This window comes from Ostrinia furnacalis, unplaced genomic scaffold, assembly GCF_004193835.3.
Source record: "Ostrinia furnacalis isolate ACB-3 unplaced genomic scaffold, ASM419383v2 OfSCF2049, whole genome shotgun sequence".
Classification (NCBI taxonomy): Eukaryota; Metazoa; Arthropoda; class Insecta; order Lepidoptera; family Crambidae; genus Ostrinia; species Ostrinia furnacalis.
The window spans coordinates 411,547-429,221 of record NW_021132288.1 but is presented as its reverse complement, the minus strand read 5'-3'; the positions used below and the strand labels follow the sequence as shown (position 1 = coordinate 429,221).

General features: G+C 38.0%; 2 protein-coding genes across 3 annotated transcripts; one reads left to right on the top strand and one right to left on the bottom strand.

The window, feature by feature from the left end:
- Window positions 1-535: 535 nt before the first annotated feature.
- On the top strand, window positions 536-3,749 carry Mo25 (calcium binding protein Mo25). Of its 2 annotated transcripts, none has more exons than XM_028306860.1 (7): window positions 536-617; window positions 844-1,029; window positions 1,155-1,271; window positions 1,541-1,683; window positions 2,114-2,282; window positions 2,405-2,674; window positions 2,940-3,749. In XM_028306860.1, the coding sequence occupies exons 2-7, from the start codon at window positions 901-903 to the stop codon at window positions 3,117-3,119; spliced, it is 1,008 nt and encodes a 335-aa protein (XP_028162661.1). In that variant the 5' UTR covers window positions 536-617; window positions 844-900; the 3' UTR covers window positions 3,120-3,749. The 2 variants fall into 2 exon arrangements, with proteins under 2 accessions (XP_028162661.1, XP_028162662.1); XM_028306861.1 differs by having other exon boundaries at window positions 608-711.
- A 1,037-nt stretch (window positions 3,750-4,786) lies between these two features.
- On the bottom strand, window positions 4,787-17,472 carry LOC114354466 (uncharacterized). Its single transcript, XM_028306859.1, has 14 exons — window positions 17,262-17,472; window positions 16,875-16,914; window positions 16,596-16,794; window positions 16,442-16,500; window positions 16,142-16,328; window positions 15,454-15,626; window positions 15,039-15,366; window positions 14,852-14,954; window positions 14,657-14,774; window positions 11,544-14,574; window positions 10,976-11,216; window positions 10,230-10,358; window positions 9,445-9,636; window positions 4,787-8,600 (listed from the first exon to the last, which is right to left on the bottom strand). The coding sequence occupies exons 3-14, from the start codon at window positions 16,788-16,790 to the stop codon at window positions 8,446-8,448; spliced, it is 4,911 nt and encodes a 1,636-aa protein (XP_028162660.1). The 5' UTR covers window positions 16,791-16,794; window positions 16,875-16,914; window positions 17,262-17,472; the 3' UTR covers window positions 4,787-8,445.
- Window positions 17,473-17,675: the final 203 nt, after the last annotated feature.

Here is a 17,675-nt window from a genome sequence, read left to right as displayed (position 1 = left end):
AGAAATTACCAGAAATATAAAAAATTGTAACCTTTTTGAATAAAAAGTAACCTTCATAAGGGGGGGGGGGGGTGCGGAGCGATTGTGTAAGGTTGTTCATGGATGGAAAATGAATACAATTGATCATCAATCGTTTACCTATAATATAATTCGAAATTTTGACCATTCCATGAAGACCGAAAAGTGACCGGTCGTATAAAACCGTTTCATGGATTTGCGTTTTATTATCGAAAAACATTCGCCAAAACTCATTTTCTGTAACAAATAATAAATCAAATTCATGTTTAAATGCAGTTTATGACATAATTTTTAAATTGTCACTATTAATATTTTTTACTGAATGACCTGTAAAAGTTGATTCTACAATTTCTGAAAAATCACCTAAAAGTAACCTTTTCATTAGGGTAACCTAAAAGTAACCAATGCAGTTCAAAAGTAACCTAAAAGGTTACAAAAGTAACCTTCTGGCAACACTGGGTCGACAAGTGACTGAAGGCTGGCAACTCTTTTATTTGTTATCTTATCTGGCAATCATTCTATTGACTGACATTTGACATCACAGCTGTTCGTTTTGCCTGTGGTTCTTGCTAGGAAAAATTGTAATAATTATTCTGAAAGTGAGTTTTTGCCCTAATAATTGAGTATTCGACAATAATATAGTTGAAATACATTAACTTAAGGAATTTGTAATAATAATTGGCTCGACCTCAGGTTGGCAAACGTTTTATGAAATTGACAAATCTCCTTTTAGTTTTTTGCATTCTTGTGAGAAATGCAAATGCATAAATATTGTGATCTTGTGATTTGATAATAAGTTCCTTGTCTTTTCTCTTGATATTGCAGGTACAATCTTATGTAGACAGAATCACTTAGAATAACTGTGTAAATTATCGAAATACTATGCCTCTTTTTGGTAAGTCTCAGAAAAGCCCAGCGGAGCTCGTGAGATCGTTGAAGGATGCTGTTACAGCGTTAGAAAGAGGCGACAAAAAGGCCGAGAAAGCTCAGGAAGATGTGAGCAAAAACTTGGTAAGTGACCTTGATAAGTACTGGCTAATTTACAGTTTGTTTTCTATGATTTTAGATATATGTAATAATACCACATGGTTCTTAATTAATTTTGTCATAATATACGTCATATTTTATGATATCAGGTGTTGATAAAGAACATGCTGTATGGGACATCAGATGCAGAGCCACAAACTGACATCATAGTAGCACAGTTGGCACAGGAACTTTATAATACAAATTTGCTGCTTCTTCTGATTCAGGTAACACTTCTTTTTGTAGTAGAAATAGATATTTTTTTACAATATTGGTCAACATTTTTATGTGAGTTTGGTAAACTGAATTAAATGAAATTATTGTCATGAGAGTTAATATTAATTTATATTTTCTATTCTAATGGGTTATTAGCTTAATCCTGTATGGCGCTATACATGTTCCAGCATTTTCATGGATGGTCCATTCAATTTTCTTTTCATTTAAAAATAGAGGATTTCATACAATTGAATGATAATATATTTTTCCTTATTTTTAGAATCTGAACCGGATTGACTTTGAGGGGAAGAAAGATGTTGCACAAGTTTTCAATAATGTTCTGAGGCGTCAAATAGGGACTCGTTCGCCTACCGTAGAGTACATTTGCACTAAACCTGAGATCCTGTTCACCTTGATGTCTGGGTAATATAATCATTTAATAAGTATTGCATATCATTCAACATGTTTTGCCTTTGCTATTCAAGTAGGTAATTTAAAAAGGTGAGGAAAAGGATAAGGAAAAAGTTTGAAAACCTAAAGACATTTGTCACTTAATTATTATTCTTCAATTAGGTTTTTACCCAATAGATTTTTGTAAAAACTCACAGTATTTTTCAAAAGAATTAGATCCTTAACTGGCCTAGTAAAAATGTTTGGTGTGTTATCAAAAAATAGTGAGGTTTGATAAAATTAATAATACTGCCTTTAGTTGTAGTTCTTTATTTCTTTTTATTGGTTTACCAACAATTTTATCAAGACTCAGAATTATTATGTAGGTTTTGGACCATGAACTAATTAAAGTGAACAATGGAATATTCAATGAAATTATCAGTCATTCTTTTTCCTCTTTTAGGTATGAACACCAGGAAATAGCATCGAATTGTGGTACTATGCTCAGGGAGTGTGCCAGATATGAGGCTTTGGCTAAGATAATGTTGTATTCAGACGATTTTTACAATTTCTTTCGTTATGTAGAAGTTTCCACTTTTGATATTGCCTCAGATGCCTTTTCTACTTTTAAGGTAAGTAGTAAGTTAAATGTGTGCTAGTTTAGTGTGTTCTCATTACCATTCCACAAAACCAAATTTCAAATAACTATAATTACCATTTCATATTGATAAATTATTGTTTTTTACGATTGCAGGAACTCCTAACCCGACACAAAATGTTGTGTGCCGAATTTCTAGAAGCTAATTATGATAAAGTGTTCAGCCACTACCAACGACTGCTCAACTCGGAGAACTATGTAACACGACGGCAGAGTCTCAAGCTGCTTGGAGAGTTACTTCTCGATCGACACAACTTCTCTATCATGACCCGTTACATCACCAACCCGGATAACCTTAAACTCATGATGAATATGTTAAAAGAGAAGTCACGCAACATACAGTTTGAGGCTTTCCACGTTTTTAAGGTATTCTTCTATTATATTTAACTCATAACTACTAGCTAAAATATTAGGCATTGATTTCTCAGACTTAGTACCAGTTTAGTTCAACATTACTAAGGTACAATACAATTCTAGGTGCAGTTTGTACTAGTACAGATGACAGCATGTCACAAGCTACATACGGTGCCATCTTTTTTAGTTGTAATAGGGGCGATTTTGACAAAAAAATACAGACATACCATTTTATAATATTTTATTTGTGACTAATTTATTATTTATCTATTTTCAGGTATTTGTAGCCAATCCCAATAAACCAAAACCCATTCTGGACATCTTATTACGAAATCAAGACAAGCTGGTGGACTTCCTCACCAAGTTTCACACCGACCGCTCCGAGGACGAGCAGTTCAACGACGAGAAGGCTTACCTTATAAAACAGATCAAAGAGCTCAAGCCAGTGGAACACTAACAGTTATTGCATTTCATATTCGCAACTTCCTCCGCGAACAGAAGTTAGTTATAGATGCTATTATATTTAATGCTTCTAAGTCACCCCAGGGTGCGCGCGGCGAGCTGCAGACGAGTTCAGCATAAACATTGGAATTCTAAATGGATTTACATTTGGTCTGTGATGAGTCAGGGAAGAAAGTATATTTGTGCTACGAGCAAATTAACATTTTTAATAAAGATTTGTAGTAATTAGTGTTACATATGGTTTGACTTATATATTTCGTAAGTTGTTAAAACCATTTTTAGTTTTATGACGTGTTTAGTGACAGATCCAGAGTCACAATCGAAATATATTTTGTCACATCAGCCTTCTTGTGTCCCTAAGTTTTAGCCGTTCGGTGATAAAACAGTTTAGCAAGATCTATAATTGTGTTTAATCATGTATGTTTTTAATTATTTTTTATTTCCATTATAATCTAAATCATTTATAGAACTATAAATTGTTAAACATGAAAGCTAGTTTTATACGTATATTTATCAGTATTGGTAACAACATTACAATAGTTTATTCAATCATTATTTCAAAGTAATCAGGATTTATTGTTCAAAAGTGTGTTGCAAGAAAGTATAGTAGATAATTCAATATTATTTTAAGTACGAAAAATCACATAGGCGTTGTATTTACATAATTTAAATTAGGTATCTATTTTGTTGTCAAATTTTTGTACTATGTATATTATTAAAGTATGATTTTTATTATCACCATCATTATTGCAATTACATTCTATGAAAACTGAATAAAATAAGATATTTATATCAATTCATGTATTATTTATTTCATTGAATTAGCTTTAACTTATTTTTGGTTGTGTAGTTCCATAGACCAAGTAAAATTTGTGACGTAATAAGCAGCTATAGGTCACGCAGCGAAAGTTGGGGCAAACCCGGTAATCACACTCATGTAATATTTGGCTAAATGAGTGCGAGACAGAAAGAACTTTTCAGTCAAACTACGTAAAACGTCATTACTGCAAGTGCTGCATTCTAAATGAGTACAAAAAAATGGTGGCAACGTCTGTTTAATACAAGAAGTGATCCCGTCATCTTGAAGTTCATAAGAATAGGCGGACACCGTTGATTTTTAGTTGGCCGATAGTTGTACTCGATTTTAATTTGTATGAAGAATCGGCCAAATCGAATCTAGTGTGCGCACTCCCATACATGCCCATACTGATCAACTGCCCGACGAAAAATCAACGGAGTGCGCCTACTCTAAATCTTTGCTAGTGTCTATCAACTCTCGCTGCACGATCTCTATGTAGGCATTAAAAGTCGGAGCGAAAAACTCGGAATTTAAACTGTCACGAATTCTACTTTGTCCCTAGGCGGAAAGAATGAAGTGAGCGAGATCCTAATAGTCCTGTGAAGGTAGTATGTTGATGGTGTCTGATTTACATGGCGGCTCATAACGTTTGCCACCTGAGAAAAGTTGTTTACAATCCTCGAAAGTTGACGAAATATCTAAGACCAATGTGTGATAAAGGTGAATTAATACAAAGTCAACTATTTCAGTTTTATTTTATTCAATATACATTCCAAGTATTGAAACTCTAATATATATCGTATTTACATAGAGAAAAAGAAGTGTTAGACATCAAAATATTATGTGCCTTAGTATCTAATATGCGTTGATAAAATTTGAATATGGATGCCTACAAGCAGCTATTGCTTAAGTTAATATTAACATTTAGTTTTTCATATAAAACTAAAACAAGAAGAATTAAATACAAACCTTTTTAACTGAATATTGCACTGCTAAGGTACATAAATGGAGGCGTCGTGATTAGCCCACAATATAAAAGACGACACAGTAAACAACCCTCAATGTCCAAGATCAAAAATGTTTTACGTTTTCAGTTCTGTCGTGAAGTCTCCTCAACTCGTGAACAAATCTTGATGATTTATTTCATAAAAATGCATTTCCACTTGAAGGTACTAAACCTGCACTGAGCTCCACATAGGTACTATTATAGGTAGACGTATTTTTATAGCAGGCATTGATCGTAGTAATATTTTGTAAACAGCCTTACCAAAAAGGTACGCTTGGTAGATACGTGTCAGTTTTTACGTTACGCTTTACAACATTTAAAGCACATGGAGAAACGTCTCCTTCGAAGCTTCTCTCCAATATTGAGGTGCTTTTGCACAACACTCATTCATCCGCGTCCTCAACAAAAATTACTAACTGTAAACTCTATTTCCAGAATCTTCGTGTCTTTAATTAAATCTTAGTAAAGAAATATTAAATAGTGATGGCCATGTAGGCCTCCAACAATTTATATGGTTTTTATGTATTTAATTCTTCAAGTTATATACGTAGACACATATTACAAACCTACTAAATAAATAAGCATTTTAAACAAATAGAAGTAGATAAATAAATAAAAAGAAATCGTGGGTTCAATTCCCGCCTTAGGCAGTTCGATTTTTTTCAAGTTATTTATAATTTTCAAAATAAATAAAAAGAGATGTTTAGACGGAACACCTTTCTTGCAATTTAGAAGACGAAAAACTTAGTAGGTTTTATAAACATGAAAGCTACATGATCAGCCGAACATAGCATTCAATAATTTTGACTGGGCGAACTAGCCGACACGAAGGTTTAGGAGACGAATAAATACATTTAGTATACGTGGGCGACTTCGACATGGTCCAACAAAGTATTTCAGTCCAGATCAACAAATAAAATGGGTACTATTAATTATCATCATTGAGATTACTCAATAATTACAATTTTAATTAGAAAATCATAGCGAGATTCACAGTCAGTTGACAATCATGTTGCGGGTAACGCATACGTTTTCATATTATTACAGTCAAACAGATAAAACCTTATTATAATCGTGTGAATTGGCAAAAGCACCCTCAGGTTGCTATTAGGACTTACTTTTGGTTTGGGTAACTAAACCAAACCAAAAAAGGGTACCTAATAGATATTATAATAAACTCGTCTTTTTTAATGTCTCCCCAGCCCGTGCCTCATACGTAGCCCGCGTATGCCTGCATTTACCTCGTGTCAATAAAATTATGCCCATCCTTGCAAAAATACAACGCAAGATTGGCTAAATTACGTTTCAAAGCAAAAATTATCCCTATTATTTTAAAGGATTTCAATTTGAATTGACTGTTATCAGTTAGGCAAATATGTAAAAACCTATTTTAACCTTCAGATTGTTCCACACGGTCCAAATAAATCTATCCATTATTATACCCTGGTCGAATCAATCAGTCTATTAAACAAAATATGAGTTAAACATATTTGCACTAGCTTAGTTACACTAGAAATCCAATGATTTAATAACTACAGTAAAATAAATAAGTTTTTAGCGCAGAACATTTATATGGCTATGATATTGCATTAACAATATTTGAAAACATGATAGTAACCTAATTTTACTTAGCAGATATACACCAGTATCCCCAACTGGAGTGTGTAGCGATAACATAATGGAAGAACTCAAAAATAAAATCAATTTAAATAAATCCATCCCATCACTGCTATTGAAATTAACGTAGAACGTTGCTTTCGTAATTGTACGCTAAATATTAAACCTAATAAAGTGTATAACTTTGACTTATTGATAAAATACATAGTTAATAGTGTGTCCACACTTTAAAACTTCACTAGTCTAAAATAAGATAAACGTTACAGTTGCATTATTTAATTAATATGATTAGGTACGGTCTTATAAATTTTATTAAGGTTTAAGGACAACCTAATATTCATACGTCAAGAAAAATTTAAATACTACTAATCCGGAAAATAAAAAGATACACATAGATTGTGTAAAGTAGGAGTTTTTATGAATATAGTTAATTTATAGAAATCAAAGGAAATGCTCTCTTGAATCCAAAATATAAGATGCAACTAACTCAACACATACATGCTGATAAATAATTTATCAGAGATAAATAAGTCTACCCATAATAACTTTGAAACAATTATGTAAATAGGTAGTAAACAACATTATTAAAAAAAAACTAATTATGATTATGAACAAAAACAATTATCACTTAAAACTCATAGCAGCTGGATGATCCCTTGAAGGTTATGTCATTGAAAAAACACCTGCTATTGAATAAGCATAATAATAATATTTACGCTGTTCACCCCAATGATTCAAGGGTACGGATTTCATGATGAGAGCAAATGAAAAGGAAAAATCAAGACTAACATCAATTTATAGATACAGTAAAATAAAAATAGTACAACACATTCTGCACACGTTGGGCTGCGTCGAGCCACCACCCACAAATAGTGAGTGCAAAGTCTAGACGCTAGATGTTAAGGATGTTCTACTATTCTCTTTTACTACGACACGACCTGATGAAAAGTTATAGAAGAGATTTAATATTAAATATTATAATAGTATATTTATTAATAAATATCTACCAGTAGATTCTAACAATTAGTCGTTTATTACTAGGCTACTATAATCCAAAACTTTAATCACAATATATCTTAACACATTATTCAGACAATCAGTATGTAAGGTTGATAAAACCTTGTATATTCAACTTCCATAAATTGTGATTAAAATGTTGGTTGAGAATTACTTTCGTTCAAATATTAGAGTTGATTATTTTATTTGTGTAATGCTACGATGATTAAACTGGTTGAAAAAGTTGGGTAAGTAGGTACTACATAATGTATAAAATATGAATAGAGAGGGTATGAAGTTGTGAATTCGATGTGAAATGTTTTACATTTTCTTGAATGCACGTATGAAATCTGTTAGGCCGCAGTAAAAGCGAGTCAGTTAGCCTCGTTTAGTTAGTTTCATATTGACATAGTGGCGATTTGTGCAACAATACTAATATTTGCATGAAAGATAAACCATGCAGAATAAATTTACTTAGCGAAATTGGCCACTGAAGCGGAATCTTCGATCAGATAAGCCAATCAATTGGAACTTTCTGAGATCAATCGTATAAGATAAAGCCATCTTGAAAAATTTCTGCGAAGGCATAGATCGTTTCATCCACAAAGACGCGCCCCACCATTCTTCCCCTAACGTTGGAGTGTTATCGGTACACTACATTATCCATGAGTGCACACGCACACTATAATAATGACGTTCGGATCAAACTCCCCGCTACCCGCGCTTCCCTCGACCAAAAATTGGGCGCGTCTTCGTGGAAGAAACGATCTTGAGTATCTTAATTTCATATAGGATTGTGTCCGTCAAAAAGTAGTTCCTGAATATTTTGAGTCAAAATGTTTGTAGAGTCCTTTCATGTATTTGGGGTTGAGTTAGGACGATGGCAGTGGCATGGCTGAGGGCTTAGCTCATGATGATGAGTTGTCCGGTGTTGTTGGCGTAGACGAGCCCCTGGCCGGGCTGCGGCGCCCAGCGCAGGCAGTTGAGGCTCGTGAAGCCGTGCTCCCAGTTCTGCTCCAGCTCCTTGATCGGGGAGAGTCCTGTGCGGCTGGAGCTCTCTGCAAGAGGAGAAAAAGTAAGTAGGATTTGTTGTTGTCTGATAACTCGTAACCGGATTTGACAGACGAAATTAACACATTAGGCCCTCGCCCGCGGAGACTTTGTAGTGATCCTGTCGCGCGTTCCGTAAACGAGCGACAGCTTCGCTACTAAAGCGCGTTAGTCGCATTTGCAACGCGCTACAGAAGTGATGCCGACGCGCTACAGCATCGAGACTGTATCGATGCCAACGCGCGACTCTCTCCGTTCTCTCCCCGCGGACGACATCGGGGAGAGAACGGGGGGAGGGTGGCGAGGCAACTGCATCAATCGCAGGTAATTTTGTGCCGTTACTGAATCGCGTTTGCATCGTGACAGAAGCGCGACATTATCGCGTTTGAACCGTGTTTATGTGGGCGAGGGCACACAGTATCGCTACAAAGTGTCGCCGTGGGCAATGGGCCTTATACGATTTTTTGCATTTAAACCATATGTTAAAGATTTGCAGAGAAGGCAAAAACGGTTCATGTCCGTTTATAATACGTAAGACTTATTTTTGGGTTAGTCCCAACGGCCCCGGTGGATCTGCCCCGTCAACGGGGTGGATGGGAAAAAGTGTTTCAACGACCCCGGTAGTCATAGTCTTAGCTATACTCTATAGCTATGACTACCGGGGTCGTTGAAACACCTTTTCCCATCCACCCCGTTGACGGGGCAGATCCACCGGGGTCGTTGGGACTAACCCTTATTTTATTTTTGACAAACAGCTTAGATATAGCGCGCAGTGGGCTGGTGTGCCAGTATAGGTAGGCTTGCGTACTGGTATAGTCAGTAACATGAGTGTGCTAGTGAGGGGACACGTACCAAGTGGGTCGAGGCGGTACAGCAGCGCGAACACGTTGTTACGCGCGTGCGGCGCCGAAGAGAAGCGCCGCGAGCCGAGCCCGACGGCGAGGTGCCGCGCGGTGGGCGACAGAGCCACTGATACCGCGCTCTGTTCCAACACCGCCGTGTGCAGGCACTGTCCCAGCCGAGACCACTCTAGCGAGTATACGCCTGCGGAGATAAATCCAACACTTTGTAAAAACACAACAGAACCCTTGTGAAGCCCTTAGTGAGCTGATTTTTCAATCGTCGGTTAATTTTTAACTGAAGAATAAGTTTGGCACATTGACAGTTTTAGTATGAGAAATATGTCAAAATGACAAGGTTATTCTTCAGTAAAAAGATATCTGACGATGAAAAATCAGCCCTAATCGTTTGGCATAGTTGCTCGAACCACATTTTTTTAATATTACACCACTTAGCGCTCCTGCACACGACGCCACCGGCGCGGCGACGGCGCGGCGTCGGCGCGGTGGCGGCGTCGTGTGCAGGAGCCCTTACATGTAATCCCTCCATTTGACTTTCCTTCCTATTCGGTGACACCAGTTGGAAATGCGACCAAAAACATTTTTTGGTGAGACATTAGCCCCGTCGCAATAGCCTGTCGTCTCATATTGTATTTTGATTGAAATAGCAAATTACATTCATTTTAAACCAGTATTCAACACGCGTTTTTTATGCATATCAAGGCAGGTATTCGACCGCAATCGCACGTGATATTTTATTCTGAGCTTCGTCTATTTAGATATTAATAGAACACTCACCGAGCCAATGATTCGTATGCCTCAGGCGCGGCACAGGGAGAAGCGCCACTAGCAGCCTGCCATCTTTGGAGATATCAATGCTGGCATCATTGTGGATCCTGCACTTCTGAACCACCACGTTCTTGGTACCTGGAGACATTTAATTTTAATTTTTAATCTGGTTTTGCGTGACATACCGAGAAGGATAACACGATGATTGGCTGTGGTGGGTGATCGAGTATATTGTACTGAGGGCTTAGTGTGAGTTTACATCAAAGGTCGTCAATAGCGAGCGCGTTAAAAAAATATGAAGATTTTAGTTCTTGAAAGTTTCCGCTAGGGGCGCTGTACAATCCGTTATACATTAATGTCACATCGCATACGCAGTCAACATTGAATGCATTTGACGCCCCCTAACATTAATAGGGATGATGACTGGGTAATGAAATTAAAATTCTATTTAGTCCGTCAGACAGATAATTAGAAAATATTAGACTCATATTTTTTATTTTTTTCCATAATCGAATAATTAGCTACAGTATTATATTGAGTTGAAATGTAGCACTGTTATTATTTAATTATGAAAGAAAATAAAAAATATGAGTCTAATATTTTCTAATTATCTGTCTGACGGACAAATAATTGAAATTTTGTCATCTAGCCTATTCTGGTACAATCAAATTGGAAAATCTTTTTTTTAACTTTTGTTGCACATAAAAATGTATTATTACATACCTTTACTAGGATCTTTATAACTAGGATCTTACTGTCAGCAATGTGGGGAGGGCGGCCCATAGTGAAGTCCCAGGCCTGCACGCGGTGGGACGGGGCCGGCAGCGCCTCGGATATGATGCCGGCGTCCAGCAGACCCGCCATGCCGCCCAGCCGCCGCGCACCCCCCAGCCCGATGCCCCCTGGCCCGCCAGGCCCGCCCGGCCCGCCGCCAGGCCCACCCGGCCCGCCGCCTCCCTCAGGACCGCCGGCGTCGTCGTCGACTAGCATCGCGTTCTAAAATAAAAGGTAATTGAGGTTATGTGATGACAATGAATTGATATGCTTTTGTTTAAGACGCGACTCCATCATAGAGTTTGGACTGCTATTGGAATGACGCCTCGCTTAGACAGCTCAATTGACTATTTTGTTGATTTCAAAGCTACTTAATTCTTTTTTTATTGCTAAATTAAAACCAATTGATGTTTTTTATTTTATTAGGTGCACAAAACAGGGATACAACCATAACATACAAAGCATTTAAAGCAGTTTTCAGGTACCTATGTATGCAGTTATTTTTTATTTTAATGAATTTGGCAGTAAAAATTAATAAAATGGAATTACCTGAGCCAGAATGATGGGTTGCAAGTATTCGTGAATACGCGGTAGCCTCTGTTGCTGGCCGCTTGGGGCTTCAGGGTTCGCCGGCAGGTCGTTGACCTGCATCAAGGGCATGGCGACGTTGTTCAGCACCGTGTGGAACTGACCCGGCGGCTCCTCTGGGCCCCGGCTGGTTGACTCGCCGCTGCGAGGCGTCAATATGTGAGGCCGATACGCAGCGAAAGGCCGCCGGCTAAATTCAGACCCATTTTGCGGAGACCTATTTTCTGGCGGATTATCAGAATTATTTGGCTGCAAAGCGAACATGTCTCTCACAGACGAAGGAGTGTACAATCGAATAGTCTGTAGTCGTCGGAACCTATTTCTAGCAGCATTTCTCAGTCTGATAGCTTGTAAATGAGCAATTCTGATAAGGTTTACTCTGTGTTCAAACTCATTCAAAACTTCTGATCTAGGAGCATCCTCGTTCGGATTTTCAGCTGGGGGAGACGCATTAGAAGGGCCTGCAACTGGTTCGTTAGCAGGTTCATTTCTTGATGTCACCTTTTTTGATTTAATTTTAGTGGGTACGTGACGTAATGCAGGTATTCTGTAAGTTGAAGAGGGCGGCAAAGCTCTTTTTTTAATCATTGGATGCGCTGTAGGATTAGTCCTGTGCAAGGCCTTCAATCTTCTACTTTCTAAATATAATTCACGTCTGCTTCTAGCTGTTGCAGAATTATTTCTATTGGCAGCGGCGATTTGAACAGCAAGACGATTGCTCCAATGCTGGGCAGCGGACTGCGACGTTTCAGTATCGTCTTGCATTCTATTTTCATATGAAGTTGAAGGTTGAGGGCTATTTTCCTCTGGTTTGTGCTCAGTACTTTTATCAACTTTTTGCGTACGATCTTCTTCAGTATCATTTGGCACTCGTGGGGAAGAAGGATCATCGGGTCCGTCTACATTGACGGGGCCAGGATGTTCAACATTTTCAATACGAACAACATTTAGAGATTCAACTCGTTGATTAGGATTTGCCGGATTATTGTTAGATCTTACGTTTCTGTTCGTCATTAACATTAAACACGTCAGAGCTAATGCCTTTTTCAGTGACCTTAACATGTTTATGATGACTTGGCTGAGACCTCGCTCTTCTAAACACATCATCATCATGTTAAACATCACTGATAGTACTTGCATAGCTCTCACGCGAATGACGTGTCGAGTAGCGCTTATTTCTAACGCACGCGCAAAATCACGACGCGCCCTGTTAGAATATCGTGGAGTTCCGCGATTTGTAGTTAGATTCCTATAACGTCGTCTTATTTCGTCTTCGGGTCGCCACCTATAGCCGGTTCGTAATCTTCTTCTCATAGAAGGTGAAATATGGCCACCAGGCGAACGGGATAACGGGGACCTTCCTGGAGGCTGTCTTGAGCCAATGCTATACGGAGTTGGCGGATTGGAGTCCCTCACTGGAGAACTAGAAACGCCAGTATCATCGCTCGCAGGTGCAGTACGACTTCCCTCGGGATTTTCACTTCCTTCACTTCTTTGAGGAGCACGAGGCGACCTTGTCGTGCGAGACACATTCTCAGCCATTTCAGTCAACATCATACAACGCTCTAACAAAGATCTGGTATAATAACTGGGTATATCATTCCTGCCAGTCTCTCTATGAAGCATCAAAACCCGCCGACGCAAATTTTCCCACATGTTTCTTAGCTCTCTCATAGTTACGCGAGTTCCCCGTAACCACATATTCGTGAGCTGTAAAGTATGTTTCTGCAAAGCATTAACCCCGATCCTTACTTTGCGATATGCTTCATGCGGAGGGAGCGTGAGCTGACCACCTCTAACCCAAAAAGTGTCACGACTTGTAGAAGGTCTTTCTGAATTATTGTTATTTTGAGTACTATTGGTAGAGTTATTTTGAGTGCTATTGGTAGAGTTATTTTGAGTGCTATTGGTAGAGTTATTTTGAGTACGGGAACTTGTGGACGCTTCGTTTCTCTCCTCAGTAGTTCCACTGGTCGATGGCTGTGGATCGTCCTCGTCGTCATCACTATTTGACCGAACGCGGAATCTACCACTTGCCATTGCCATAGTATAAGCACCACCACGAGTTAGTTCGTCGGCTTGTAGATCAGCGGTCAACTCGATCACCATACGGTCGGTCGGACTTAGACGCAAATCAGGCGAATCAGATGGGCTGTTCGATTGATCTTCGTTTTCTCGTGATTCATCTTCACGAAACGATGAATTTCGAGTCCTAAAAATACTCACTTCAAGAGATTGATCACTATCGGAATCTGAACTGGACGAAAAAATATCTCGAGGCATGCTTGAATTCAAAAGTCGCAAGCGTGCCGGTCGCATCCCTACCCTAGGAGTAGACCGGGTGCTGTCACCTTCATCAGAGTAGGCACGCGAGCCGGTACGGCGAGGCATATTACGTTCCACGCTAGCCAGGGTCGATAAGGACATGTTCGTGATTAGATTTAATAATCGTGTACCGGAGTCTCTCAATATGTCCCGTATCAAGTCGAGGCTCTCATTTATAGTCTGAGCATCAACAGGGGAGGGACTCATTTGAGTAGAGGAATTCGTCATTGTTGGCCGGGCCGACCCTCGAGATGTAGATGGCATGCTTTCAGGAATGCTAGATTGAGAAGTTGATGGACGTGGCGTTGAAATAGACGGAGAATCGTTATTAGAGGGGGATGCATCATTATTTATATTTGAATGAGGGCTGTGTTGCGAAGGCGAGGAATTACGCCGCCGACGCAGAAGCTCTGGACGCCTTGAAGATGTAAAAATACTAGTCCTGGACGTAGTAGGTGTATTTGCATTGGAATCACTAGGATTATCAGTCGTCGTTGTTCTGCTTGTTTGTGATCTACCTAGAGTAGATGAAAATGGGTTAGGTAAAAGTCTAGTTATACGTTCATTCTGATCAACTGTCCTAAAAGAACGACCCGATTCATTCAAGCGCTGAAAAAGCGAGGCTCTTGATCCAAATGTGGAATTTTCTGGAGTACTGTCTTCATTCCTAAAAACGAAAAAACGTGGATAAGTATTTTGTTCATCAATGATAAAATGTTTGTTCATCAATATCCTTAATAGTATTATACCTGGTGGGATTACTGTCGAAAGTCAATACATCTAGATTTAATAAACGACTGCTACTCCCTTCTCCATCACCACTATCGCCGCCATCTTGCCGACGTGAAGGTCCGGGAGTTGGATTAGCTAAAGCAATAAGATGACATTGTAGAAATATTTTTTAAAGTATCTCAAATACAATAAACAATATATTATTATCTTACCGTTGTCAGATCGCTCTGCAGATGTTGACGGTCGGGTCGACCGTGACCAGCCTGATGTACTTGGTGATGCATCAGTTTCCATAGGATCAGTACCTCGATCAATCTGTAATGATAAGGTAAGGGTACCATAAATTAATGAATTCTTCTTTAAACTAGTATTTATCGTAGATATCAAACAAATACATACCATATTTGGTGGAGGTGGTGTGTTGGTGAGTCGATGCCTCACCATGAATAGTCTTTGGTAATTCCTTACCAAACTATCATATCTTTGTACTAAGTTTTGGTATGAATTAACAATCATATCTTGTGCTGATCCCGAGCTTTCTTGAGACCTGCTACTCCCAGGAGCTTCATCAAAGTCATCTCTGCGAGAGTTGTTAGCATTGTTAGGCGACGTCGTATCAGTCCAAGTCCCATTTGATTGCAGTACCGTTGGCGCTCCCCCACTAGGGTTGGACCATAGCGATATACCTGTTATTAATTTGTAGCCGAGTGCATCAAATGCTACATATCTGGAAGTAAATCAACAGTAACATTTTAGCATCCTTAAAAATAAATAATATGTAAATGATTTTAATAAAAGCATCCATTTCACATACCTAACTTTTTCATTGACATTATTAGTCGAAACTTTGGTGAATGGTTTAGGTCGGCTCCAGTCCCAGAAATAAAGTTCATTGTATGTTGCTATCACCAATAGCTGTTCTCTAGGATGAAAAGCTATTGATGCTATCACAGTCTCATTCCGCACATTCCAAACTTCACTGCCACCCTGTGTAGTTCAAATTAATAACATGTAGGCCCCTTTTAAATAGTCCATACACATCCCAGATATAGCTTATAAATAAATAGCTGATAAATGTTTCCATAAAATAGCCTAATATGCCATTACTAGATTACATAATTTTCAATCACTGAAAGAATTTCATAATTCAACGTAACCAATAGTCCTGCTGCCATTGGAGAAATAGGATTGGCACAAAGTGCAATCTTATTTAGATTATTTGTTTTATATTTAAAGAATTCAGATTCATCTTGTGATTATTGATTTCTATACAAATAAGGTTCAGTTTTAATAGAGGGATGTGATTGAGTGTCAACAATAGTTTTCCAAGCAGTTTAAAAAAACAACTATGTTTTTTTAATACACATCATACACACACAAAGCCACCTTACATAGCATACCTACACAGATAGTGACTACAATGTAAAGGTAAAACTGTTGCACAGATAAATAATTTTTAGACCTTTTTTGTATTTAAAACTTTAAAGTAAATCAAAACTCACTCTGGAGATGTCCCACACCCTCACTTGACCTCCGAGGCAGCCAGATCCAATCAATTGTGGGTGCGATGGATGGAATGCAATACACCACGGTGTTCGGGGGTGTCCCTTCAGTATTCTGACGTGCTTGCCACTAGCTAGCTCTGATACATACACATTGTGATTACCATGAGTTGATGCCACTTTAGTCCTAAAATTTTATTTATGAATTAACTCACTTGTGTATTATCACAATTTAATTCAAGCAGATGATAGGTAGTTTAGCTGCAACTATATATTCTATGTTAAAATACTAAAACTTACCCATCAGGACTAAAAACCATCAAAAATGTTGATCTTGGATAACCTGGCAAATCACAACACTGAAACACACAAAATTAAATTAAAAATGTGTTAATTTATTGAAAAATAACATAACTAAATACAAAAAAAATAAAAAGTTTAATGAATCTCTTACTCGAATTTTAAGTTGTTTCCGAACTAAGATGTCTTCAGCAATGTTTTCGAGTACTGTTTTGTTGGGCTGGCTGTGTGGGGGATTAATGCCATGCTCCCGCCACTGCCAGCTTCTTGCCACATTACCAACACACTGAGTTTCTTCGAGGGGGTCATTCTTGATACCAAGCCAATCATTGTCAATCGACGGATCCATTCTCCTGTAAACAAATTTCTGAATTGAGAAAATAATATTACTAAACAGGCTTCAGAAATATTGTTGTTGTGACTAGATACTTACCGTTTTGTTAAGTGATTACCACTTTACAAAATGAAGAAATCTGTAAATAAAAAAGATAAGTGTAATGTAACACTCTATGGCATAACAACTATAGGTTATGTAATGAGATACAAATTAATTATTGAAGTAGCTTTGACTATACACTTTATCTAAATTGCTATTTTCTGCTTGTTCAAGTTATACATAAGCCAGGGTTGGAGTGAGTAGGCCATATTGGAAAATGTCAACAGGTTAACCAGCTCAGTAAATTATGGAAAATCTTATAAATACGTGTTTACATGTAATGAATCGATATATTCTCAAGTCTACAATACATTTTTATGTCGAAATCTGTACACAATCATCTCATCCATGCTAATACGGCATTATCCATGGACGTCATTTTACCTTGATCATGTTGAAAAAATGTGGATTATTGAAGGAAAACGGAAACCTATTAAAAATTATAGCTTTTTCTTTACTTTTTAAGCACAGTAAAGTAATAAATACACAAATACGGCATAAAGTTCCACAACAGAAAACAATCCAACGATACACAGCTGCGAACTGTCAAAACGCATTGTTATTGTTTTCCTAAATTTTGATCAGGTTGGCAAAAGTCAATAGATATACAGCCTATGAAAAGTGAAAAAAAATCTTGCTTGTTTTTTCTAACTTATCACTGCTTGTCATTAATTTGACTGACTAAAGCATTGATTATAATTCTATAGTTCCAAAATGACTGTCCTGTCGATGACATTGACAGCGGGGCGCCACTGTCAATACCGGATCGCTGGTTCAGATTTTTGCCATGTTGGAAAC